The 22,789-nt window shown below is 66.1% G+C and overlaps 7 protein-coding genes across 7 annotated transcripts; 5 read left to right on the top strand and 2 right to left on the bottom strand.

The window, feature by feature from the left end:
- Positions 1 to 41: 41 nt before the first annotated feature.
- EMIHUDRAFT_198333 (hypothetical protein) lies at positions 42 to 1,697 on the top strand (the record flags this gene model as incomplete). Its single annotated transcript, XM_005759439.1, has 3 exons — positions 42 to 882; positions 967 to 1,472; positions 1,557 to 1,697. The coding sequence occupies 3 exons, from the start codon at positions 42 to 44 to the stop codon at positions 1,695 to 1,697; spliced, it is 1,488 nt and encodes a 495-aa protein (XP_005759496.1).
- An 898-nt stretch (positions 1,698 to 2,595) lies between these two features.
- EMIHUDRAFT_198332 (hypothetical protein) lies at positions 2,596 to 5,050 on the top strand (the record flags this gene model as incomplete). The annotated part of the gene is made up of 3 exons (XM_005759438.1): positions 2,596 to 3,984; positions 4,098 to 4,486; positions 4,873 to 5,050. The coding sequence occupies 3 exons, from the start codon at positions 2,596 to 2,598 to the stop codon at positions 5,048 to 5,050; spliced, it is 1,956 nt and encodes a 651-aa protein (XP_005759495.1).
- Positions 5,051 to 5,392: 342 nt separating this feature from the next.
- Positions 5,393 to 6,095, top strand: EMIHUDRAFT_448463 (hypothetical protein; the record flags this gene model as incomplete). The annotated part of the gene is made up of 3 exons (XM_005759437.1): positions 5,393 to 5,419; positions 5,495 to 5,567; positions 5,723 to 6,095. Coding segments are annotated over 3 exons (401 nt in total), but the record flags the coding sequence as incomplete, so codon positions are not given.
- Positions 6,096 to 9,024: 2,929 nt separating this feature from the next.
- Positions 9,025 to 11,769, top strand: EMIHUDRAFT_198328 (hypothetical protein; the record flags this gene model as incomplete). Its single annotated transcript, XM_005759436.1, has 4 exons — positions 9,025 to 9,531; positions 9,619 to 9,891; positions 10,138 to 10,629; positions 10,795 to 11,769. 4 exons carry the CDS (start codon positions 9,025 to 9,027, stop codon positions 11,767 to 11,769), a joined length of 2,247 nt encoding a protein of 748 aa, XP_005759493.1.
- An 849-nt stretch (positions 11,770 to 12,618) lies between these two features.
- EMIHUDRAFT_198327 (hypothetical protein) lies at positions 12,619 to 13,974 on the bottom strand (the record flags this gene model as incomplete). The annotated part of the gene is made up of 1 exon (XM_005759435.1): positions 12,619 to 13,974. The coding sequence occupies one exon, from the start codon at positions 13,972 to 13,974 to the stop codon at positions 12,619 to 12,621; it is 1,356 nt and encodes a 451-aa protein (XP_005759492.1).
- A 1,337-nt stretch (positions 13,975 to 15,311) lies between these two features.
- Positions 15,312 to 18,747, top strand: EMIHUDRAFT_432966 (hypothetical protein). Its single transcript, XM_005759434.1, has 6 exons — positions 15,312 to 16,351; positions 16,418 to 16,545; positions 16,647 to 16,933; positions 17,038 to 17,497; positions 17,665 to 18,024; positions 18,191 to 18,747. The coding sequence occupies exons 1-6, from the start codon at positions 15,367 to 15,369 to the stop codon at positions 18,239 to 18,241; spliced, it is 2,271 nt and encodes a 756-aa protein (XP_005759491.1). The 5' UTR covers positions 15,312 to 15,366; the 3' UTR covers positions 18,242 to 18,747.
- Positions 18,748 to 19,257: 510 nt separating this feature from the next.
- Positions 19,258 to 21,222, bottom strand: EMIHUDRAFT_198324 (hypothetical protein; the record flags this gene model as incomplete). Its single annotated transcript, XM_005759433.1, has 2 exons — positions 19,258 to 20,001; positions 20,071 to 21,222. 2 exons carry the CDS (start codon positions 21,220 to 21,222, stop codon positions 19,258 to 19,260), a joined length of 1,896 nt encoding a protein of 631 aa, XP_005759490.1.
- Between the last annotated feature and the right edge of the window lie 1,567 nt (positions 21,223 to 22,789).

Genomic DNA, 22,789 nt, shown 5'->3' with positions numbered 1-22,789 from the left:
CGCCGCCGCCGCCGCCGCCGCCGCCGCCGCAGGTGCTGAACATGTACGTCGGCTTCTACGCGTCGGTCGTGTTCATGGAGCGCGCTCGGCAGCGCATGCGGGAGCAGCGCGCCGCCGCGGACAGGCGCCAGAGGCGCATCCGCCTCGCCACCTTTTTCACGGGCTGGTCTATTTTTTTGACTACAGGCCCCGGCTGGGCCGTCCGAAGTGCGATTCAAGGACGCTGGAATGATACCATCGGCGGCGTCATGATGGCAGCTGGCGTCGTGAGCTCCTTGTCCTCCCTCCTCACTTTGCGCAGCATGGACGAGGACCTTGTCCGCGGGTTTGCCGTCTACATTGTGCCTCTGCTGTTGTCTTTCGGATGGGTCTTCTGGTGGTTCGCGGAACGGCCTCTGCGCCCGTTGACTACGGCTAACCTCTGGGCGGATTCAGGGGCCGGCAGCCTCATCTCTATGGACTTCTCCCTATTGGCCGCTGCCTTGCTCCCTACCTGGCGCGACGCCTTTCTCGCTAGCTTGCTACCCTGCCGCTCCACCCGCGTCGGTCCCCGGGCGATGACCGCCCCCGCCTGCTTGAGCCACATGTGGCTGGTTGCGCGGCTGTGGGCTCCAGTGTTTGGAGTGCTCCTCATAAGCATGGCTGCGGTCATGCCGGACTTGTGGCCATTCTATCTGTGTGGCGCCGCCATGCTCCTCACCGCCATCGCTCTCCGCCCCTCCGCCCGCCGCTACTTGCAAGCCCGCCTCGCCGGCCTCGGCGCCTCTGGCGGAAGCGACGACGCGCAGCTCGCGGCGCTGGCGGCTCTCTCCGGCGGCGGCGAGAAGGCGCTGGCGCGCGCGCAGGCGGCCTTCCGCCTGCTGCCTTTTGACAAGCTGACAGGTGCGGCCGAGCTGCCGGGCGGGGGCACGGCGGGCGGCGCGGGCCACGCGTTGCGAGAGCGGGCGGTCGCCGCCAGCTTGGGAGCTGAGTTTTCTGTCTTTGTGAGCCACTCCTGGCACGACAGCCGCGAGGGCAAGTGGGCGGCGCTCCAGCAGTGGGCGAAGAGCGACACGGAAGAGCGGGGCACGGCGCCGCTGCTCTGGCTGGACGCAGCGTGCGTCGCCCCCGAGGACGCGGGCGCGCTCGACCTGCTGCCGCTCCTCGTCAGCGGCTGCCAGCGCTTCCTCATCCTGGCGGGGCCGACCTACGCGCACAGGCGCGCGCGGAGGCGGCGAGAAAGAGTTGTGCTCCGCTTCACTTACTCTCGTTCGTCGACTAGGTTGTGGTGCGTGGTCGAGCTCTTCTGCTTCCTCAAGAATGGAGGCGACATCGACCGCGTGACCGTGCTGCCCGTCGTCGAGGCCAGCAACGAGGCGGACGAGGCGGCGGCGGACGCGACAAGAGCGCTGCAGCGCGAGCTCGGGCGGTTCAGCGTGCAGCGGGCGCGCTGCTCGCAGGAGCGGGACACGCAGAAGCTGCTCGGTTGCATCGTGCGTGCCCGCAGCGCACCACCCCGAGCCTCGCCCACGCGCGCCGTGCTACTCCGACGCCCCCTCCCCCCGGTGGCGTGACAGGAGGCTGGGTTTGGCAAGTACGAGTCGTTCGACCAGGTGGTGCGCCGCATCTTCTCCGGCCGGTCGAGCTCCAGCTTCGGTGTTGCAGGCCCTCGAATGCCGTTTGAACTTGAGCCTCCGGCGATGGACGAGAGCAGCTGAGGCGCGCAGCACAAGTCATTCAGCGGCACGCCCGCCGCTTCATCGCTTGAGCGGTGACGTCCTAGGAGAAAGAGAGAGTTGGCACTGGTACATTGCCCTGATGTACGATCGACATGGCAGGTTCACTGCCCGTCCACCCAAGCACATGCACATGCCACACACGACTAGAGCTTTTGCGCGAGATCACACATGGTGCATTTTGTGGTGGTTTGCATGGTGGGTTGCTGCATGATGCACTGCATGTACACGTGGTAGAGCTGTAGAGCACGTTCCGTTATTCCGCTTTCCGCCGTCGTGGTTTTCGGGATTCGGCGACGTCGTGGTAAAAGGGCTAAAGGCTATCACTTGTAGTGAGCGTCGAGCTGGTGGTTCGACACCGAGTTTGAAATGTCTGTTTCTCTACGTCTCTCTTCACAGGAAAATCCTGTGAAGAAAAGCGGAGAAAAACAGAAACCTTTTCTGCCTCGGCCTTAGCCGTCGGTACTCCGAAAGCGTGCTATCCAAGTAGCACTAGTTCCAATTCACTCTTTGCTCCAAGGTGACGCAGCCAGCCCCATCCGCCCCCCTTGCACAGACTCTTCCCGCTTGACTGAAACCAGAGGGGTGAGGAACCACCCCGACCCAGTTAATGGCGCGTCGGGGCCAGCGCCTTCAAATGCGCCCCAACCCTCCACTGCTGCCGCCTCATCCTGCCCGCCTGCGGCGTGCCGCCCTCTTAACCCACCTCTAACATCTCTATAAGGGATCCCTACAAATGTAGATCCCTGCCATTGTGCCAAACCCCTCTACTGGTACCACTCTGTTCACGTTCACAGCTCTAAAGTGGACCATAACTACGATACAGGGGTATAACTGCCGTACGTAGGATTCCAGGATTACAGGATCACAGCTGGAGGGGATGGCGGAGCTCATTGCCCTGCTGCGCGGCACGCAGCTGCGCTCGACCGCTGCCGCCAACCGAGCGGCGTACGACGACCGGCTGCGCCAGCTAGAGGAGCGCCTCCAGTCCCTCAAGGACCAGGCGGGCGCTCTGGCTGCCGTCGCCTTCGATGCAGACTTTGCGCTCGTCGCCGGTGACGGCACGAAGGTCCCGGCACGCAAGCAGGACCTCTGTGCGCAGTCGCGCTTCTTCAAGCGCATGATGGAGCACGACGACTCGGCCGAGGCCCGCGCGGGCGAGGTGATTGCAAAGACGGGTGACGGCGTGGGCGCTTCGGCCGCTGCGCTTCGCCACCTGATGGCCCTGCTGTACGGGCAGCAGCTGCAGACGTCCACCGAGAGCGCCGTGCTGCTCGAGATCTGCGAGCTGGCCACGCTGTGGGAGTTTGACTCAATCTTGGAGTCCATGTCGACCATGCTCGTCGCCAGCGCAAAGGCGAGCGCCAAGACCGCCTGCGAGATGCTCGTGGCTGCCCTGCGCCACACCGAAGCAGACGCACACAGCGAGGTGTGGAAGCGCCTGCGCGAGGCGTCCGCACAAGGGGTGGCCGAGGCCGGACGCAAGCTGCTGGATGTCTCGGCCTTCGCGGATCTCGACCTCTCGGCCATTTGCGAAGCCATGACGCACGTGAAGGCGTCGACGGTCAGGCTGCCGTCCTTGGAGGTGGACACGAGCTCGGAGAGGTGGACGGCTCACCAGGCCATGGACGGGTCGCCCACGGATCAGGACCTGTCTTGGCTGCTCGGAGCGACCGGTGCGAAGGTCAAGGCCCGTCTCGGATGGAACGGTTCTGTCATGCTGACGGGAGAGAATACGGGCGGCCGCGCGGTGCTGGCGAAGGTCAGCTCGTGGGTGAAGCATCCCCAGCGGCCAACAAACGAGAGGCGCGCATCCGGCTCCTACCGCGTGCTTGGCTCGGACACGCAGGGCGTCGTCCTGGGCCGTAACCTTCCGGACGTCCTCTCCGACGGCAAGTTCCTCTGCGGCGGCGACTTGGAGGTGTCCAAGTATCAGCGTCAGTACGAGCTCTTCAACCTCTGGCTCCTCGCGTCGAAGCGCGTGGCGAGCCCACTCTCTCCGGTCGATTCGCTGCTCTGCCTGCGCGGGTGCGCGACCGGCTGCGACGTCGACGGCGCCTCGGTCGCCGAGCTGCAGGCCATGCTGGAGCAGCGCGGCCTCTCGACCTCCGGCGCCAAGACCAGCTTGCAGCTCCGCCTGCGCGACGCCGCGTATGCTGAGGTGCCGGAGGGCAGTGCCGCAGCCAAGGCGACCAAGGCCTTCGCCAAGCTGGTCGCGCGGCACTACAAGGGCAGCGCGGTCAAGGTCAAGGACCTTGACGCCGCTTCGGTAAGCCACTCACACGGTTGCATACTCCACCCGCTTCCTCCACGCGCTTGCAAACTCCACCCACTAGCATGCGCACGCTGCGCCGCACTCATGCTGCGCTTGCGTGCGCGCAGCTCGCGGAAGTGCTCAACTGCGACGAGCTTCACGCCCTCAACGAAAAGACGATCCTGGACAACACCATCAGCTGGGCGCAGCTCGCGGGGCGCACCGACGAGATCATCGCAAAGGTCATGCCGCTCGTGCGCTGGCCGCTCGTGCCGCTTGTGCAGCTGAAGCCGCCGCTCAAGGCGCTCATGAAGCGCTGCCCAGTGGTCAAGGAGCTGGTGGAGGAGGCGATCGGACTTCAGATGAAGCCCGGCTCAGAGTTTAGCTTCACGCCGAAGAGGCACCGGCTCATGGACGGCAGCGAGGACACGGTCGTGCCGAGGCACAAGAAACGGAAGCACTGCCACGGCGACAAGGTGCAACTCCTCGACGCGTCGGCCCTTGTGGCCGCCATGCTGTGAGCTCGCGGCAGTCTGCCGCTGCCATCTCTCTCTAGGAGGCCACCGCCACCATATGGGACCCCGTTGTACGTTTACCGCCAGACTTTTTTTGAGCTGGAGCTGTACCGTGTTTGTTATGACCCCCCCCACACACACACACAGACACACACACAATGAACACCAGCGGGACGATCGAGGGCGGAGGGAGCACCGTGTAACACATCTACCCTAATAATCCCCCCCTGGCGCCTGGGGCCCCCTTGGTCGACTCCTAAATCCAGTGCTCAAGACAAGTGCTCAAGGTAATAGGTAAATGGATTGCATTCTCCGCAAGTCCTCTGCGGCTTTCGAGTCGTTATACTGCGACGATATTCCTGTGAAAATCCCCAAGATTGCAAGATAGGCCGTCCGGTCTCCGGACTCTGGTCTCTGCCAGCCACAGCGCGGACAAGCCGGCGGACTCCGTCAGGTCGATCTGTCAGGACGCTCTCTGTGCGCTCTCTTGTTTTCGCGGATTCGACCATCCGCCTGACTACCATTCCGACGACGCCTTCTGTGAGGAGGACGGCATCTATCTGTGAGGGCGACGGCTTCTATTAGAAGCCGTCGCCTCTGCAGTGCCAGTCCCGTACCCGGTAAAAGAAAGAAAGAAAACAGTCCGTACCCGGTAAAAAGAAAGAAAGAAAACAGACAACCCAAACGAGGGACAGGGGAGGAGGACAGGGTCCCCACCTGCACGAGCAGGATTTTGGAAGGACGATCAGAGGGACAGGTGGGCTCTCCTGCTCCTGACAAGGGACACGACAGGCTCGCAGCGCGGTGCACGGTGGAATCCCAACTCCACTGGCGGTCTCATCTCAGTCTAGCGACTCGGTGTAAGAAAGAAAGAAAGAAAACAGACAACCCAAGGGAGGGATGGGGCGCGCGCGGATGGCGGCCGTGCAGCAGGCCTGCCCCCCCCCCCCCCCCACTCTAGACATGGCGTACTCAAGCCCTGACATAGTGACGTCTCCCGCACCGCAGGCCTGCCTCCCTGTCGCCCTGGCGGTGCCTCCGCCTCTCGACCGCAGCACCGGCCTCTCCGCCAACTTTGGCCAGGTGGGCATCTTCGATCTCACCCACATCTACATCTACATCTACATCTACATCTACATCTCCCCCATATCTCCCCCATATCTCCCCCCATCCCATATCCCCCCCACACCTCCCAGCACACAGCACACCGCGAGCACACCGCACCCTTTGCTGAGTTGGTCGCGCTGGGCGCCCCCCCCCCCGCCGTTTGGGAGCGGCGCCGCCGCCGCCGCTGCACTCGAGGCTGCGCCGTACGGGGCCGGCAGGCTCGTCAGGCCGCCCGCCGTGCTGCCGCCCCCCCTCCTGCCAGACGGCGACCCGTTTGGAGAATTCCAGGGCTACCTGGCGGCGGCGGGCGGCGGCGGAGGCGTCCCGGGCGCGCCGCTGTATGAGCCTTGCTCTGCGGCGGTGCAGAGCCCGACGTCGGCCGACTTTCTGCGCGTGACAGAGTCGGACTTCCTCGCCGACGTGCTGCTGTGAGGCCCGCCGCGCTCCGCCTCCGCCACTCGCGACTCCGACCTTCCTCCTCTGCCGCACCCTCGCCGCCACCCGCGCCCCCCCTTTGCCACCCGCGCCCCCACCCCCCTTTGCATGAACCGGGCCCCGTGAGGAGGAAGATCCAGGAGGAGGGTTCCCCCTCCCCCCCCCCCCCCCCCTCCCCAAAACCCGGTACCCGCTAGCCCCCGCCGGCGCGTCTCCTTCCGTACCCCATTCCGAGATGTGCCGCGCCGCGCCTCGTGAGTTCTTCAGTAACGTATTGCCAGTGGAGCCGTTCCGAGTAGTTCCGTCTCTAACTCTGTGATTCGGTGTCGTTGTGGCCGGTTTGTATGTTGGATATTTATTTGAATCTCGATAAAACCGTTTTAGAGGGGGGACGACACCAGCGCGCGAGCGAGACGACGACAACGATACGTCGATACTCAATTCTCAACCGCGCTCGCGTCTCGGGCGGCAGCCGAGGAAAGCCTGCACCCACTGTGCATTTGACGGGCTGGCGACGCGCGCGCTACCGAGGAGGTCGTCACGTAGCCGCGTGCCGAGCTGGCGTGTCCAAAAGCTGGTTGGCCACCACGAGAGTAGGCTCGCCACGTAGCCCAGGTCTTGACAGCACGGCTGGTGAGGCGCGCAGCCAAAGAAGGTCGCGTCGGTCCTGTTCAGGACGTTGGCCGCCACGGCGCGAGGCATGATCCAAAACATGTCCGGCATCAGAGCACCACCAGAGTGCCACGTGTCGCGAGCGTACGCGCACCATCTCCCCATCGGATGGACATAGAACAGGTCGGGACGCGAGAAGACCACCATCTCAAACGCTCCCGCTCCAGGCTCCTCACGCTCGTATTGCTCAACGAGCTGCCACGAGGCTGCCATTGCACTCCACCAGCGATGCGCCCGTGGGGCGTAGTCGCGAACCTGCGTCCACTTGCGCCGTGCCGCCCAACGCCCCGCACATCGCGCGTGCAGCGGCGGAGGCGCCACCGACGGGGTGTCTTCACACTGCATTGCACCAAACCACCCACGCTCGCGCAGCTGTGCCAGCAGCGGTAGCAGTGCCTCTTTGCAGTGTGATGCGTCCCGCAGGTAGAGGAAGACGGCGGATCGGCCCGCGCCAAACGGCACCAGCACGTGCTCCACGTAAGATCCCCATACCTCTGGACGGAGGAAGCTGCGAGCCGCTCCGGCGACCACAAACGCAACCTTGGGCGGCGAAACGACCAGCGATGCAGCGGAGCAGTCGGCAGTGTGCGAGGAGCAATTCGCCGCCGGCGTCGCGAGGTCAGGCATGCGGGCTGTGCATGATGTTGCGTCGTCCGTCCTCGACGGACTCCCACAGTCATCGCCACATATCATGGCGAGCTCTACCCTCGCACAGCCGGCACGGTGGCCAGAAGCAGCAGCCTCTGTGTCACGAGCTCAGCACCTTGATGTCAGCCAAGGCCGGATCGTGCTGCACCTGCTCGGCCGGGGCCTCCGCTACTTTTGCGTTCTCCCGCGTAGCCAATCCTCACGCAACCGGAGCACGTGGTTTCTCTCTCGCATGCATATACCTACTCGCCGCATCGACCTCCGGCATGCAACGGCCCTTGTGAGCACCGACGGCCGCCCTCCCGTCATTGTCTCTCGTGACAGCTCCTTCTCGCATAATGCCGTGATGAAGCTTATTGGAACCGCGTACCATGCCTTCGGCGGCCAGGACTGGCGGCCTCGCGGGCCACGCGACCCGCGCGATGGCGTGCGCCATTACATTCTCGACGGAGGCTCGGAGGCGCGCAGCTTTGACAGGATACTCGGCGGTGGGTGGTCGCGCTTGCCACATGGAAACCGCAGCCGGGTATTTGACGGCAGCCATGCTGGCTGCTTGGAGCGACGCAGCGACAAACAGGGTGCCGGCTGCGAGTTTGACGGCAAGATTGGTGCCGTCCACATCGTCGCGACGGGGAGATGGCACGTCTTTGTGCGCCAGAACCATAAAACGCGAGGCGGTCGCTACGTCGCGGTGTCAACGTCTGGCGAGCGCGGCCCGTTTGGGCCGCTGCGGCAGATCCGGGTTCAAGGGTACCCGGCGGGCAGAGGCAACATTTATTTCGCTGCCGTCGACCGGCACCCGACAGACGCGGAGGCGATGCTCGGCCTCTTCCCCGTGAATGAAGGCGAGACCACAGCCGCACTCAAGCACAGGCTTCGGACCAGCCTCTTCACAGGGCTTGGGTGTAAAATAGGCCGAGAGGACTGTGGCAACTGCGACGGAGCGTCGTACATTGGCCTCAGCCTCTCGTGCGACGGCGTCAACTGGGCGCGCCTCCACCCGCTCATCTCCACGCAGGGGCGCGAGGGGCGGACGGACGACCACCCCGTTGACGGCCTCCTCCTGAGCGCGGACGGCGCGCAAGTGCACTTTTGGGTGCACCGCGCCGTAGAGGACATCGCCCCAGACTGGGCGAGCAATGGGCGCATTGTCGAGCACTCGATCCCAGTGGGCGGGCCTGCGGGCCTCGAGGCCTTCACTGCGGCCGCCAAGGCGCGGTTACTGGGATGCTCTGCTCGCAGGGCCAGAGCCCGTGCTAGCGTGTCGCCGATTGCCAAGTGACCTTCCCTGCTGTCCGATGTCGCGATGTGGCCTGCTCAATCGTGTGTTTGTGTTGAGCATGCCCACGCGACATATTTTCTGTTCACTTGTTCGTTAAATAACGTAGATACATAGAGATCAAGAGTGGGGCATCCAACCCTACCCAACCCGTGTCCCGAATCCATCAGCGTTGTTCGCGCGGCAATACAAGTGGTGAAGCGCCGTTCAAAGTCATTCATTGGCCCGTGCCTGTGTCGTGCAGGGTGAGTTGTAAAATTCGCCTGTCGCGTGAATCGTGTCGTGCGAGCGCCTTGAGTTGTAAAATTCTTTTGGTGTACCTGTGTTAGTGCCAGTGCGAGCCAGTCCCGTGCCCAGTGTGCATGTCCAGTTCTTTTGGCCACGCCGGCCACCAAGCCGATGCCACCAAAGCACGCTTCCAGGCCTCCCGCCTCGCGGCAGGCGCAGCGCTGGGCGAAGGACCTCAAGCTGATCGGCGCGGCCGCCGCGCTGGTGGCCGCCTTTCTCCTCGGCTCGGCCTTCCTGTCTCCCCGCTCTCACCGCGTGTCCTCCTCCGCGCCAAAGCGGCCACAGAGCGCCAGCCCGCCGACGGCGCCGGTCCCCATCGCGCTGGCGGGCGGCACGCTCTCTCGCTTCACGGCTGAGCACAACGCCTCCCTCCTCTGGGGCACGTACCGGCCCGGCGTCTACTTTGGGATGCGCTCGCGCACAGCGCCGACGGCGCTCGTCGCCGGGCTGATGTGGACGCGGGCGAGGCCAGACGGAGGCGTCGACGCGACGACGCTGCGCCACCAGTGCGAGCAGGACGGGCTCGAGCGATACGGCTTCACCGCCCACGACGGGCGCGGCTTCGGGAGCCAGCCCATCGTCGACCGCGCCAACGGCGTCCACCTCACCACCACGTTTGTGGCGACGCCGGCCGGAGGTGGAGGAGGAGGCGGCGGAGGAGGAGGCTCTTCGCCGGGAGGGTGGGCGGTCCGCATCTCGGGCGAGCCGATCGCGGGCGCCGCGCCCAAGCAGCACCTCTTCCTCTACCTCTCGCTCGACACCGAGTTTGCGCCGCGGCTGTCTCGCGGCGCGGCGCTCGGCAAGCTGGAGGTGCTCTCGTTCCAGCCGGAGGAGGGGGTGCACGTGGGCGGGCAGGTGGAGGAGGTCGGCCGCTTCTCCCTCCTCGCTGCGGCGCGCACGCAGGGCGGCGACCCCCTCCCGCTGCGAGCCTGGGGCTCCGCAGCTCGGCACCACTCCCACCTCAACGTGGCGGAGCTAGTCGCCGAGCAGCTGCCGCCGCAGCAGCCGCAGCAGCAGCAGCAGCAGCACGATTCGCGGCTCGACCTGAACGGCCTCGTGCCGAGCCGCAGCCGGCTGCTCGTGCTGCAGCTCCGCACCTCGGGCGAGCCGTTCGAGATCGACGCGACGCTGATCGGCGGCGGCTGCGGCGCGGGCGGCGCCGTCGGGGACGAAGAGTGCGGCGCCCTCCTCGCACGGTGGTCGGGCGGCGCGCTCTCGGCCGAGATCCGCTCGCGCACAGACGCGTTCCACGCCCGCCTCGCCTCCACGTTTGGCTTGGACGAGCAGCGCGAGGGCGGCGCGCTTCGGCTCGGCGGGTCGCCCCTCGGGGAGAGGGAGAAGGGCTTCGCCGCGGCGGCGCTCGCGGCGCAACTCGGCTCGCTCGGCTTCTTTTACGGCAAGACGGTGGTCGCTCCCCCGCCGGGCAGCTTCTCGCCGCCTCCGCCGCCGCAGGAGACGGAGGCGGCGCCGCTCTTTGCGGTGGTTCCGTCCCGCCCCTTTTTCCCGCGCGGCTTCCTGTGGGACGACGGCTTCCACTCGCTCGTGGTGGGCGAGTGGGACGGCCCCCTCGCGGACGACATCGCCGCGCACTGGCTCGGGCTGATGCACGAGGACGGGTGGATCCCGCGCGAGCAGATCCTCGGCGCCGAGGCAGCCGCCCGCGTGCCGGCCGAGTTCCTGCCGCAGCGCCGCTTGCACGCCAACCCGCCCACCCTGGTGCTGCGGCTGCAGCGGCTGCTCGACCGCCTGCCGGACGGCGGCGGAGGCGAGGGCGGCGGAGGGGAGGGTGGGGGCGGCAGCGAGGCGGGGAGGCGGCTCGCGCTGCTCGGCGATTTGGCTCCGCGGCTGGCGGACTGGTACCAGTGGCTCTCGTCGACGCAGGCGGGGTCGAGGCCGCACACCTACCGCTGGCGCGGCAGGGACAAGTCGGACGGGCGGCTCAACGCGATGACGCTCGCCTCTGGGCTGGACGACTACCCGCGCGCGACGGTTCCGGGCGAGGGGGAGCGCCACCTCGACCTGCTCTGCTGGCTCGCCTTCTTCTCTCGCTTCCTGGCGCAGCTCTCCGAGAGGACCGGCGACGGCGGCGAGGCGGCACGCTACCGAGAGGAGCACCGTGCGCAGCTCGCGTCGCTGGAGCAGCACCACTGGAGCCCCGGCCTGCGCGCCTACTGCGACTGGGGCAGGCACGCCAACGCGGGCCGCTTCGTGCAGCTGGTCGTCGTCAAGTGTGGCACCGCCGACGGAGGCAGCGCGGTCGAGCACACGGTGTCGGACCCGGAGCGGCCCGACTGCCCGCGCTCTCACCCGCGCTTCCTCTTCCCGCTCGGCGACGGGAAGGGCGGGCTGCTGACGCGCGCAAAGCTGCAGCCACGGGGCCTCAAGGACCAGCACGTGGAGCACCTCGGCTACGTCTCGCTCTTCCCGCTCCTGCTGCGGCTCTTGCCGCCCGACTCGCCCTCGCTGCCGCACGTGCTCGACCTACTGCGCGACCCGGACCGCCTGTGGTCGCCGCACGGTCTGCGCTCCCTCTCCAAGGCGGACGCGATGTGGTACGGGCGCGAGAACGCGCCGGGCGACGCGCCCTACTGGCGCGGCCCCATCTGGGTCAACCTCAACTACCTCTGCCTCGCCGCCCTCCGCCACTACGCGCAAGCGGCGGGCCCGCAGAAGGAGCGGTCCGCCGCTCTCTACGCCGAGCTCCGCGAGGCCCTCGTCGGCACCATGGTCTCCGAGTGGGAGCGGACCGGCTACTTTTGGGAGCAGTACGACCCAGACACGGGCCGCGGGCAGCGCACGCACCCCTTCAACGGCTGGTCCTCGCTCGGGCTCCTCGCGCTCGCGGAGGTGTACTAGCGGCGGGCCAGGCCGCGAAGCTGGGGGCGCACGACAGCCTTCTGCCTTGTGCGCACACGCACACCTTGCGAGCGCGCCGGTCGGACAGGTGCGGCCGCCAGCGGCCCGAAGGCACAGCGCTCGTCTTGACCCATGTGCGGTTGCGGCGTTGGAGCAGGTAAGGGAAGGTAGCCGCGACGGAGGGACTAACAACTTTTCCCCCGATGGTTTGTCCTGAGAGATGCCTGGCGTGCGCGCAATTTTGGCCTGGAGTATGGAGCTGTATTTGTGTGAGCAAAAAGTAAAGCAAAAACCCCGCTAAAGCTGTGAGCGGACAATGTTTCACAACGACACGCCTCACGCGACTTTAGACTTTGACACCACTTGACAAGGGACTTGAGACTTGTAGAGCGCAGGGTCGTCCACTCTCTTTTGGGACACTCCTCCACTCAGCTCTCTCTGACTCCTCCTCACATTTCCAGGAGGCTGGGGCTTGTGCTCACGGTGTGGGGCCGTGTCGCCCTGTCACATTTCCATGAGCTCCCGCCTTGCCGCCGCCGCCTTTGCCGCCGCCCTTATAGCCGCCCTTGCCGCCGCCATAGCCTTTGCCGGACATCGCGACAGCTGCACAGCTGGAGAGCAGTAGGTGGGTGCGCCAGCACGAGCAACGAGCGCGCGAGCAACAAAGAGCGCGTGTCGCAGTAACTCCGAATGGCCGCGACCGCGACCGCGGCTCCCACTCGTGAGCCCGAACTGCCCGTCGGACATGTCGGAACCGTCGGAGAGAAGCGACTAGCACACCTCAAGAGTGAGGGACCCGACGGGCGCACCAGTAGGAGATCCGAACCCGCCCTCGTGCCGCCCACTATCCTATTCGAGAACCCGCCCAATGGGTGGCGGTGCCTCTCTCTGCTGCAGTGGCCTGTCTAAAGACTGCCACTCGCCGGCGCCTCGGCGCGTGTTCATGTTGACCGGCTTGTGGGTGCCCGACGGGTAGATAACCTTGGCGATGACCTCCCACTCGATGCGGAAGACGGCCCATACCGTGCGCCGCAGAATCTCGACGAGCTCGAAGAAGAGCATGCCGGCGCCTCGGCCGGGCACGCCTCCGAAGACGGACAGCGCCCAGATGAAGCGCAAAGCGAGGTCGAAGGCGCAGAGGGCCAGATGCGCGAGAACACTCTGCGAGATGAGGAGCGGCTCGCGTATCCTGGCAACGACGGGCTTGCCGCCGCAGCACGCGTAGCCCTCGGCCGAGTCGCCGCGCAGCTCGGCCAGCCAGAACAATCCCCAGTCCATGTGGACGTCCCAGATGAAGCAGTAGGTCGACTGCACAACTGCCGCCGCGACGAAGCACTGGTCGTGGAAGTGCGACGGCTCGTGGCGGCGCAGGTAGCCCGCGTAAACGAGCGGGAAGAAGGTCGAATACTTGAGCGCGTTCCAGAGGTTCTTGCCCTCTCTGGTCGTCGAGTATACCTTGAGGCACTGCATGAGGCGGATCCAGAAAGGCAGCGCGAGGCCAATCGCGTTGGCGTACGAGTCGGCGCAAGTGAGATAGAAGTCGTGCCAGAGCTCCGTCGAGCGCACGTAGATCCCATCGGAGCCCAGGCCCGAGCGGAAGATGTGGGGCGAGATGCACGCGACCAGCTGCAAGTCGGAGAAGGCGTTTGCGAGCGACGTCATGTAGTCGGCCACGATGACGTGCCAAAAGGTGACCGGCCCAAACGGCGCGATGATCGACTCCCACACGGCTCGAAGGAGCGAGAGGCGCGACGGACCAAAGAAGAGGCCCGAGCACGGCAGCAGCCCGAGTATGAAAAAGATTCCGTTGAGCCCGAGGTTTGCGACGAGCCAGAGGCGCCACGTGACGCCTGGCACATTGCTCGCCATGAAGTGCATCAGGTGCGCCGAGAGCAGCACGCAAAAGAGGATGAGTGCAGCGTGGAAGGTGGACAGGTGGTGCTGCAGCGTCCCGCCCAGCACGTGCTCCAGATCGGCTCCGAGTCGTCGGCGGCACACGCCGACCACCCACGCCCAACCGGCAACGATGGCAATGAGCAGGATGGGCGGACGCACGGTCGCATTCTTCCACAGAAGGTTCGCGAGGACCTTATACACGGTCATTGGGTGCAAGTGCGAGGAGTACACGAGCGAGATCAGCGTGACGACGAGCGCGGTGGCAGCTGCCACCGTGATGTATGCATTGGGCCGCCGTGACGTATGCATTGGGCATTCACGATTCAGCTCGGCTCGGCGTTGGTAGAGATCGTGGCTCGCCTGGACTTGACGCAAAGCCCGAAGCTTGCACGCATGCTATCACCCTCGCCCACGGACCTACAATGCTGTCTTAAGGTCCGACCTGTGGGCACCGACCGACCGCCTGCGCTCGCTCGTTGGCCTGTACGAGGTTTTCCGGCAAACAAAAAGGAAAACAGAAGTGGTGTCCGTGTCCACTAGCTCCGAGTAGAGGGGGCGTTCTGCAGTTAAGGGGAAACCCGGTACACGGAGCCCTCTCGGAGACCCGTGTTTACTTTACGGCCCTTTCCCTGCGAACGCGCACCCCCGGGGCTAGGGCTCTCTTGCCCGTAACCCGACACCGATCATCCGGCCCGCTGGGTGCGCTTCTGAGCTCCCCGGCCCTGGATGTGAGGTTAATGACCGCACTCCAAGTGCTCCAAGAGGGTCCCCAGCACTTTGCGTTTCCGGAAATTTCCAGGGGAAACAGAGGGTGTTTGGTGCTCCATTCTGGAAACTCGCGAGTTTCCCTGAGTCTGAGAGCTGGTCTGGGGCAAAATCTGAGGCAAAATTGAGGAATCGACAAAATACCCAGGCGGTCGCAGGGTAAATTCCAGGTCTACACGGGATACTCCGCAAAATTCCCCGGCATTTTGACGATTTGGCCTAAAATTTGGCTGATTTTGGGCCCAAACCAGCCTCAGACTCGGCTCAGAGCCCCCCAAAATTTGACGATTTCCACGGAAAATAGAGAGGAAAAGAGAGGGTGCTGTAGAGAAAAAAGGAAAGGAAAACAGACGGGGTGCGAGAGGCAAACCTCGTACAGCCTAACTCGCTCGGCACCGCCGCACCGGGCACCGCCTCGCTCGGTATACAAAATGCGCCTGCGGGCGGACCCTCACAGATCACAGATCACAGATCACTCAGGGCCACGTCCCCCCCTGTCGCCCCCTCCAGCACTCAAGGTGCCAAGGGCACAAACAGCAGCACAAACAACAACGCAGACAGCGAGACAGGCGACAGGCACAGGGCACGCGACGTGTGAGGCTAGAGCAGGCATGGCTGCTCCCCCTCTAGCAATCTCAGTCGCTCTTTGCGACGAGCGTCCTCCTCAGCCAGCCGCAGTATCGGCCGGGCTGAGCAAAACACCGGCCGGCTCTGGCGGCAGGAGAGGCAGCAAGCAGCAGCTCCTGGCCTGCGATGCCGATGTTGATGCGGAGGATGCAGTCACAGTCAGTCTAGCGATCGCATGGCACGCTCCTCCAGACTGAGTCCTCCTACATTTTGGGGAGGGTGTGAAAAGAAAACGAGCTCGACTTTTTCCGCGGCCATCGACCATTCAAAGCGAGGTCGCCCCGGTCGCCCCCCTCCGGCCTCGCCGTAATGCCAACCTTCAAGTCGCTCAAGTCGCTCAAGCCCTCCAAGGTCGGGGAGAAGCTCAAGGCCACGGCCAAGAGCTTCAAGAGCAAGTCCAAGACCGACGCGCCCGCGGTCGATGCGGTCGAGCCGCCGCTGCAAGCGTTCGAGGCGGAGAAGTGGATCCAGCAGTCCGTCGCGGCCGAGGCCGCGAAGCGGGTTGACGAGGAGGCCGCCGCCGCCGCGGCCGCCGCCGCCGCGGAGATGGAGGCGGCGGCGGCGGCCAAGAAGAGTGCGGACGAGAAGGCTGCGGCCGAGCAGGCTGCGGCCGAGCAGGAGAAGGCTGCGGCCAAGAGCAAGGCGCTGGAGATGATCAACGCGGCCCGCCGCGGCGACAGCTCCGAGATCCCTGACATCGAAGCGGGCTGCGATTCTCCGTCCGACACCGCGGCCGCCTCCGCCCTGAGCTCGCTGCGCGCCTTCCTCCCCACGAGGCAGGTGAGCTTTGAGACCAAGGAGGAGGTCGAGCCCGAGCCCGTGGCCTCGGCGGAGCCGCCGGCTAAGCCGGAGGCGCCGGCGGAGCAGGAGCTGGCGGAGCAGGGACCGGCGGAGGAGGAGCCGGCGGGGGAGGAGGAGGGCGGGCCCTCTGTGTTTGGCGTTCGCTTGCGCCGGTCGGGCGGGTCGTTCACGCCCGAGCCGGCGGCGCCCGAGCCGGCGGCGCCCGTGGAGGCGGCGCCCGTGGAGGAGGAGCCGGCAGCACCGGAGCCGGCGGCACCGGAGCCGGCGGCACCGGAGCCGGCGGCACCACCACCGGAGCCGGCGGCACTGGAGCCAGAGCTGGCGGTGGAGGAGCCGGCGGTGGAGGAGCCGCCCGCGCCCGAGGCGACGGAAGAGGCCGCGGCGGAGGAGGCGGAGGCGATCCCGCTCGTCGCCCGTGCCGCCGGGGAGGGCGGCGAGGCTGTGGCCGAGCTTCCCCTCGCCCAGGCGCCGGAGGGGGTGCTCCAGTCACCCGGTGCGCACTGCGACGTGGCCGGCGACTCCAGCCCCCGTCTAAGAGGGATCGCACCGCCGCCCGCAGGCTTCCGCAGCCCGATCCTGGGCGGAGCGCGCGACAGCACCTTCGAGCAGCAAGGCTTCTTCTCGCCGATGACTTCGCCCTCCTCCGCTGCGCCAGACATGACGCCGGAGCTGCAGCGGCTCGAGGAGGCGCCTCTCGCCCTCGCCCCCCCCAATCTTCCCTCCCCTCCCCCCCCCGCACTTGCACGGCGCCTCTGCAGGCTGAGCAGACTGCCCCCTCCCCCGCCCAGGACGTCGACCTCATGTCGCCCGACAACTCGTCGCAAATCGACCCCCTCGCGCCGCCCGCCATCGAGCACGCCGCAGAGACCGCCGCAGAGACCGCCGCAGAGACCGCCGCAGAGCCGGCGCCCGTGGCCCCGCTTGTGAAGGGGCCGGCGGCGCTGGGCAGGTGGCAGAAGCGCGATCAGGCGGGCTCCGGGCGCGCTTCCGCCGACTCCGACGCGAGCCCGCCGCCGCAGCCTCCGTCGCCAAAGGCGGCGAACAAGCCGCGCAAGTCCGACTTCTATGAGAACTGGCGCGGGCCCGCCCATCCCCCCTGCCCCCTCAAATCCCCCCTGCCCGTTGCGCCTCCTCCCGCGGCCTCTCTCCCTCACCCCCTCGCGCCGCTCTCTCACGTAGGAACAACAACTACATCAAGAAGCTCACCCCGACCAAGGGGGCACCCAAGAAGCAAAGCCTCGGCGAGGAGGATCGCGAAAACTCGCCTGGCAATTTGGTCATGAAGGCGCCGACGCCGCGTAGCAAAGCACGCACAGCCTCGCCGCGCCGCCCCGCTGCTCCGCTTACCGCACCCCTCGACCGCGCGTGTCCCACGAACCCTCGCCCTCCCCGCCACCGCCGTCCCAACAACCACCGCAATCACCTCCGACCCAACCACCACTGTCACCTCCACCCTCACCACCACCACTCTCGCTGTCACCGCTCTCGCCACCCTCTCGTTTCCACCACCCCCCACCCGATGCACCCCACGGCGCAGACGCGCCGCTCCTTCATCGAGAAGGAGGCGGGCGGCGCCAGCTCGCAGCGGCAGGAGGCGATGCAGCGCCTCAACGCACAGGGCGTGGTGCCCAAGAAGCAGGCCTCCCGCCAGCCCAGCGCCTCTCCCCCCGCCAGCCCCACCGCCAGCCTCTCCCTACAGCGGCACTCCCTCGAAGCAATCCCTATGCTGCCTCTCCCTCGCCGCGGCTGCCACGCCCGTCCCCGCGGCGTGGGGCCTCGCAGCGAGCAGCCTCGCCGCGCGCGCAGGCGTTCGGCATCAAGTCGCGCCGCAGCTCGCAGCACGCGGCCGCCCTCTCCGCCCTCTCCGCCAACGGCGCCGCCGCGCCGAGCCACGAGGCCGCCGCCGTGCCCAAGCCGATGGCGCCGTCGAGGCCCGCCCCCTCCAGCCCGCCCAAGAAGGGGCCGGTGGCGCCGGCGGCGCCTCCGCCACCGCCCCCCGCGCCGGGCGGCGACGTGTGCAGCGAGTACCGCCTCGACATGGCCGCCGCCACCTTTGGCGCCTGCGTCTGCGGCTTTCCAAAGTCGATGCACTGCTCCGCGACGCTCCGGTCGGCGGCCGCGGCTCCCGCCAGCTTCAATCCGGCTCCCGGCTTCGACGCGACGCAGGCGACTGCCACACCCCGCCACCGCCACACCCCGCCACCGCCATGCCACGCACGCCCACGCGCTCGCGTCCCAATCGCCGGGGTGATGCCTTCTCCTGTGCCGACGGCGCTGCTATCTCCCGCTCGTGCCGGCACACCGGAACCGGACCTGTCGCGCTGTATCGCAGGCGTCGACGGCTCGCGCCGCGATCCTCGCAAAGATGGCCTCTGTCGCCTAGAGGGGCAGCAGCGCCGCCTCGCGCTGGGGCGGTGGCCGCGAGCGGCCACTGCCTCGTGCTCTTGCCGGCTCGCACTCTTTGGTGAGTGTTGAGCTTGCGCGTGCCGACCCTCTGTTCTGCCCTTGTGCATGCGACCGGCAAGGCTTAGTCGAGGGGACAGCTCCGGAGGCACTGCTCGCTTCTGCTCTCCCCCCCGCTTCGTCGCCGCTCTCTCCGCCCCGATCCCCTAGAGCAAAAGCAAACCCTCCCGCCCCCGCTCCTCACCCTTCCGCTGTGTGGTGTATTGCGCGCACTTGATGTACGTGCGCCTGTCTCTGCGCTCACGCTATGTATCCAGTTATGTGCTAGTGTCACTGTCAGAGCACAGAAGCTCAGAAGTTCGCGTTTGACTTTGTGTTTGGTTTGTCGCGACTCGCCTTTCGCGGCCCGGGCGCGGGGCCTCGCGCAGCCCTCTCCGGAGTCCGCATGTGTGTGCGTGTGCGTGTTCAAATCGACACCTATCTCCGACACTCGTGGACTCGAGGCTTTTGTGTTTTGGCGGATGACGCCTGCGGCCTGGGGCCTTCAAGCATCAAGGTGCAAGGACGAGGACGAGCGCGCAACGTTTTAACTTTTATCGCTTTTTGTTGCTTTTTCTCCCCAACCCCATCTCCTCTGCAATCTTCACACTTTATTTGCGATTGCGTCTCTCGCCGTACACCGCGTCGGCGTCCTCGGGGTCTCGACACTCGAGACTCTCGAGCTATGATTGCTCTCTGACTCTGTGACGACAGTGATCAGTGCGTGGGATGGTGTGGGAACTCTCTGTGCACAACTCTGGTCTCTGGACGTACTCTAGCTGCACACAGAGGTTGTCTAGAACGTATGAGAAGGTGGAGGACAAAACGTGTGTGGTGTGCGAGAGGACGCTAGAGAGGGCTATTAAGAGCACAAAAGTGGGGCGATGTCGCGGATCATCACCCGGTGGTGTGGGCCCGAGATCACTCGCTCACGTCTCGGCGAGGTGTCAGCCTCGCTCACCACGGAAAAGGGGGAGGAGCCTCGAAATATGCACGTGCGAGCGCCTCGATCTGCTGGCACGCCTCGGCGAAGCTGGGCCGCGCGCCCACGGCCGCACCCATCCACGCTTCGCGCGCGAGCCCGAGAAGGTTGCGCTGTAGCGCCGCCTCGCTCTCGTCCCCGGCGGCGGGCGCCAGGCGCGTCGCCAGCTCCTCGGCAAGGCAGCCGAAGGCGCGCACCTCGACGCGCTCCACCAGCGGCGCGGCCTCGGCGCCGAGCGGCGCATAGTTGTATGCGGCACCAAAGTCGCCCACCTTTGGCTCGCCGTCGTGCCGCACCAACGTGTTGTGTGCGTACAGGTCGCCGTGCGAGAGCTGCTGCGCGTGCAGGTGTGCGCACGCGGCAGCGACGCCGCTTAGCGCGCGGAGCACAAACGGCGCGCCAAACGTCGTGCCCGCCGGGTACGTGTCGCGGGCGCACGTGTCAAAGTTGGGCGGCTTGCCCAGCTCGCCCCAGCCGCCGCCGGCCGACGCCTTGTTCAGCTGCAGCAGTTCGAGCACCAGCCCGAGCTGCGGCCGCGGCGTCGCCCCAAGGACGCGGATGACGTTGGGATGCGTGAGCGCCGAGCCCACGTCGATCTCGTGCGCGGGGTCGCCGTCGGTGACGGTGCCCGCGTCGCGAAAGAGCTTGAGGGCGACCGGCTCGTCGGGCTGCGCGCTCCACACCGCCCGGTGCACGAAGCCGCCTCCGCCCGCGCCGATCTGCTCCCCCACCTCGAGCTCCGCCGGCGCCACCCAGCGGGGCGGCGGCAGCGGCGCGGCGCGCGCAACGAGCGGGTTGCCGGCGAGGCCCGCCCACGCGAGCTTAGGCAGCTGCCAGAAGCCGCGTGGCAGGTCGCTCAGCCGGTTGTCCGCGAGGCGGATGAGCTCGAGCTCGCGGCACTGCAGCAGCGAGTCGGGCAGCGCGAGCAGCCGGTTGTTGGTGAGCATGCACTTGCGGAGGGTCTTGAGGCAGCCGATCGAGGCCGGCAGTTCCTCGAGCAAGTTGTCCGTCAGGATGAGCCACTCGATGGTTGGCGCCAGCGCGTCCTCGGGGATGTGCGTCAGCCGGTTGGACTTGAAGGAGAGCATGTACAGCCGCGGGAGGCTGCGGAGCACGGACGGGATCGACTCGAACTGGTTGCCGAGGCTAAAAAGGATTCGGAGCGACGAGAGACCGCTGGTCTCCGCGGGCAGCGTCGAGAGGGTATTGAGCGAGATGTCGAGTTTCGTGAGCGACGCAAGCTCTCCGATCTGCGGCGGGAGCGCTGCGAGGCCCGCCTTTTTGAGGTTGAGGTCTGTGAGCGCTGTGAGCTTGCCTGCCGACAGCTCCCGCGATAGGGCTTGGGCCTCCTCGTTCACGCTGCCCGGCGCGGTGTCGACAAGGCCTCGAGGGTCGTGGCTCTTGGGAGGAGCCAGACCAGCAGCTTGAAGAAACACCGACTTCTCCGCGTCAGAAACCTTGCTGGCCAGCGCCTCGCGACAACGCGCCACGTTTGCATCCGACAGCCCGACGCTAGTCTCGGTCTGGACGAAGCGGCTTGCGAGCGGCTCACCCACGGTGCCGTCGCCGTTCGCCGCCGAAGGCCTGTCATCGAGGATGACGAAGCTGGCCACCTCCGGATGCGTCGCTAGCCAGACGGTGATCTCCTCCGCCCGAGAGCGAAACGCGGGCTCGCTGGCGGTGGCCGTCACAAAGTCAAAGGACGAGTTGCGGCCCGGTGTGCGGCCAATGACGGTGCCGTGCGGGATGCCGTGACGCGAAAGGACGTATGACACGTACTCCTCGAATGCTCGCCAAAACGTCGAGAGGACGATGGCGGCACCTGTGTCACGCACCAGCGAGCGGAGCCGCGCCACGAGGTCGTCGTCGAGCCGCAGGTGAGGCGCATCCCGCGTGCGATTGAGCACCCCATCGAGGTCGAGGAAGATGACCGACGGCATGTCAGGCGGGCAACAAGGCCTAAAGAGAGCTCTCGGCAGCAACCAAACCACTCCGAGGAGCTGGCGAGTACAGACCAAGTCCACGCCTGCTATTCACAGCCTCTCGAGGTTCTCGAGGTGGATATCCTTTGGCCGCGTTGGGTAGCGAGGATGTTGGTGTGACGCGCCTTGTTATTAAGAAGAAAATACGTCCTATGGCGCTGTGCGCTGGTCTGTGAGAGGTTGAGGTGCGAGCCCTGGAGGCCCTGGGAATGGGGGGAGACTACCCGCGGGCCTAGAAGGCCCGCGCGCAGGGGGGTGGGGCATTGAGACCGGTCATGAATGAGTGCGCGACACGCATGTTGCGAGCAGCGTTGTTGATGTTTTGCGCGTCGCCACAGACGGCGGCGCGCGAGAGCTGTTGCGAGTGGTGCTGGACAAAGCCCCGCCCGGGCGCTGCCGGAGGCTGTGCCGTAGTCGGTGCGGTCGACGGCGCTCGGGCTGCCGACCTCTTTGGCGAAGTTGAAGATGATTCTCTTGGTCGGCGGCGCGATGCCGCCCTGGCTTTCGACGAGACAAATTTTGACGATTCCGTTCTTGACATGGAGCGCGTCGTACTGTCCCTTGTGCCCTTTGACCCAGCCTTTACCGGTCGCATGGACGAGCGGGCCCTGTGACTTGTGGCCGCGCTCTTTGCACCCAAGAACCTTGAGCAAGGTTTGGTCGAGGGTGTTGCCGAAACCAAACTTGTGGCCCAGTGACGCACAGCATCCGCCGTGTGCCGCCGAGCCCTGCCCAGCCTGCCTCGTCTTTGTGAGGGCGCTAGGCACCTTGACTTCGTAGTGGACATCGCGCTGGGACTGCAGGTCCCCGCCGATCTCGCACATGTCGGTGACGTGCCCCTCGTTGAGATGAAAAGTCGTCTGAGGGTTCGCCTTGTCACCGAGCACGAGCTTGCCGCAGGCTCGTGCACGGACCATGTTGGCCGCCGCATACATGGTGCCGTTGTGACGAATGTTGTGCTCGCACGGAATGTCCTTCGATCCGTTTGCAAGCTGGTCGCCCTTCCGCATACCGATGGTGACTGTCTCACCAGCCGCTTCCTTGGCGTCGTACACGTACTTGGCGCTGGAGATGTAGTAGCCGTGGCGACGCTGCAGCGCCGTGGCAAAAATCTCCGAGGTGATTTTGGAGGACTGCCGGCCGTCGGGGCAGAGGTCGAGCCACGCTCCCGAGGCGAACTGAGAGACGGCGATGAAGCGTGTCGCCTCCCGATGTTTGACGCCTTCCGGGTCGTCCATCTCAGCATCCAGCCGCTCGCAGGCGGCGAGGCAGCGAAGCCACCGCTCGTGCGACGCAATCTGAGCGAGCGTGCCCTGTTTAGGGACCGGAGAAGTGCTCTGCTCAGAGTAGAGGTCGGAGACGGGCGGCATCTTGCTAACGAGCGGGAGGCCGGACGGACGGTAGTACCCAAGGTTGTAGTTGTTGACCATCCCAAAGTCGACATGCTTGGCACGGGCGCGGTAGACGCCCCAGAGCTTGATGCAGCGGTCGCGGATGGAGTTGTAGTGCTTGTTGAAGTAGACGA

The sequence above is a fragment of the Emiliania huxleyi genome, assembly GCF_000372725.1.
Source record: "Emiliania huxleyi CCMP1516 unplaced genomic scaffold EMIHUscaffold_8, whole genome shotgun sequence".
Lineage (NCBI taxonomy): Eukaryota > Haptophyta > Isochrysidales > Noelaerhabdaceae > Emiliania > Emiliania huxleyi.
The sequence above is the reverse complement of the archived record's forward strand: the minus strand, read 5'-3'. Positions and strand labels throughout refer to the sequence as shown.

Bases quoted from the DNA above. Each gene is read 5' to 3' on its own strand.
- EMIHUDRAFT_432966 (XM_005759434.1), top strand. From the start codon at position 15,367: ATGCCAACCTTCAAGTCGCTCAAGTCGCTCAAGCCCTCCAAGGTCGGG. The intron at 17,498-17,664 runs GCCTCCCGCCAG...CCGCGCGCGCAG, and splicing joins GCGTGGTGCCCAAGAAGCAG to GCGTTCGGCATCAAGTCGCG. The intron at 18,025-18,190 runs GCGACTGCCACA...GCTGTATCGCAG, and splicing joins CCGGCTTCGACGCGACGCAG to GCGTCGACGGCTCGCGCCGC.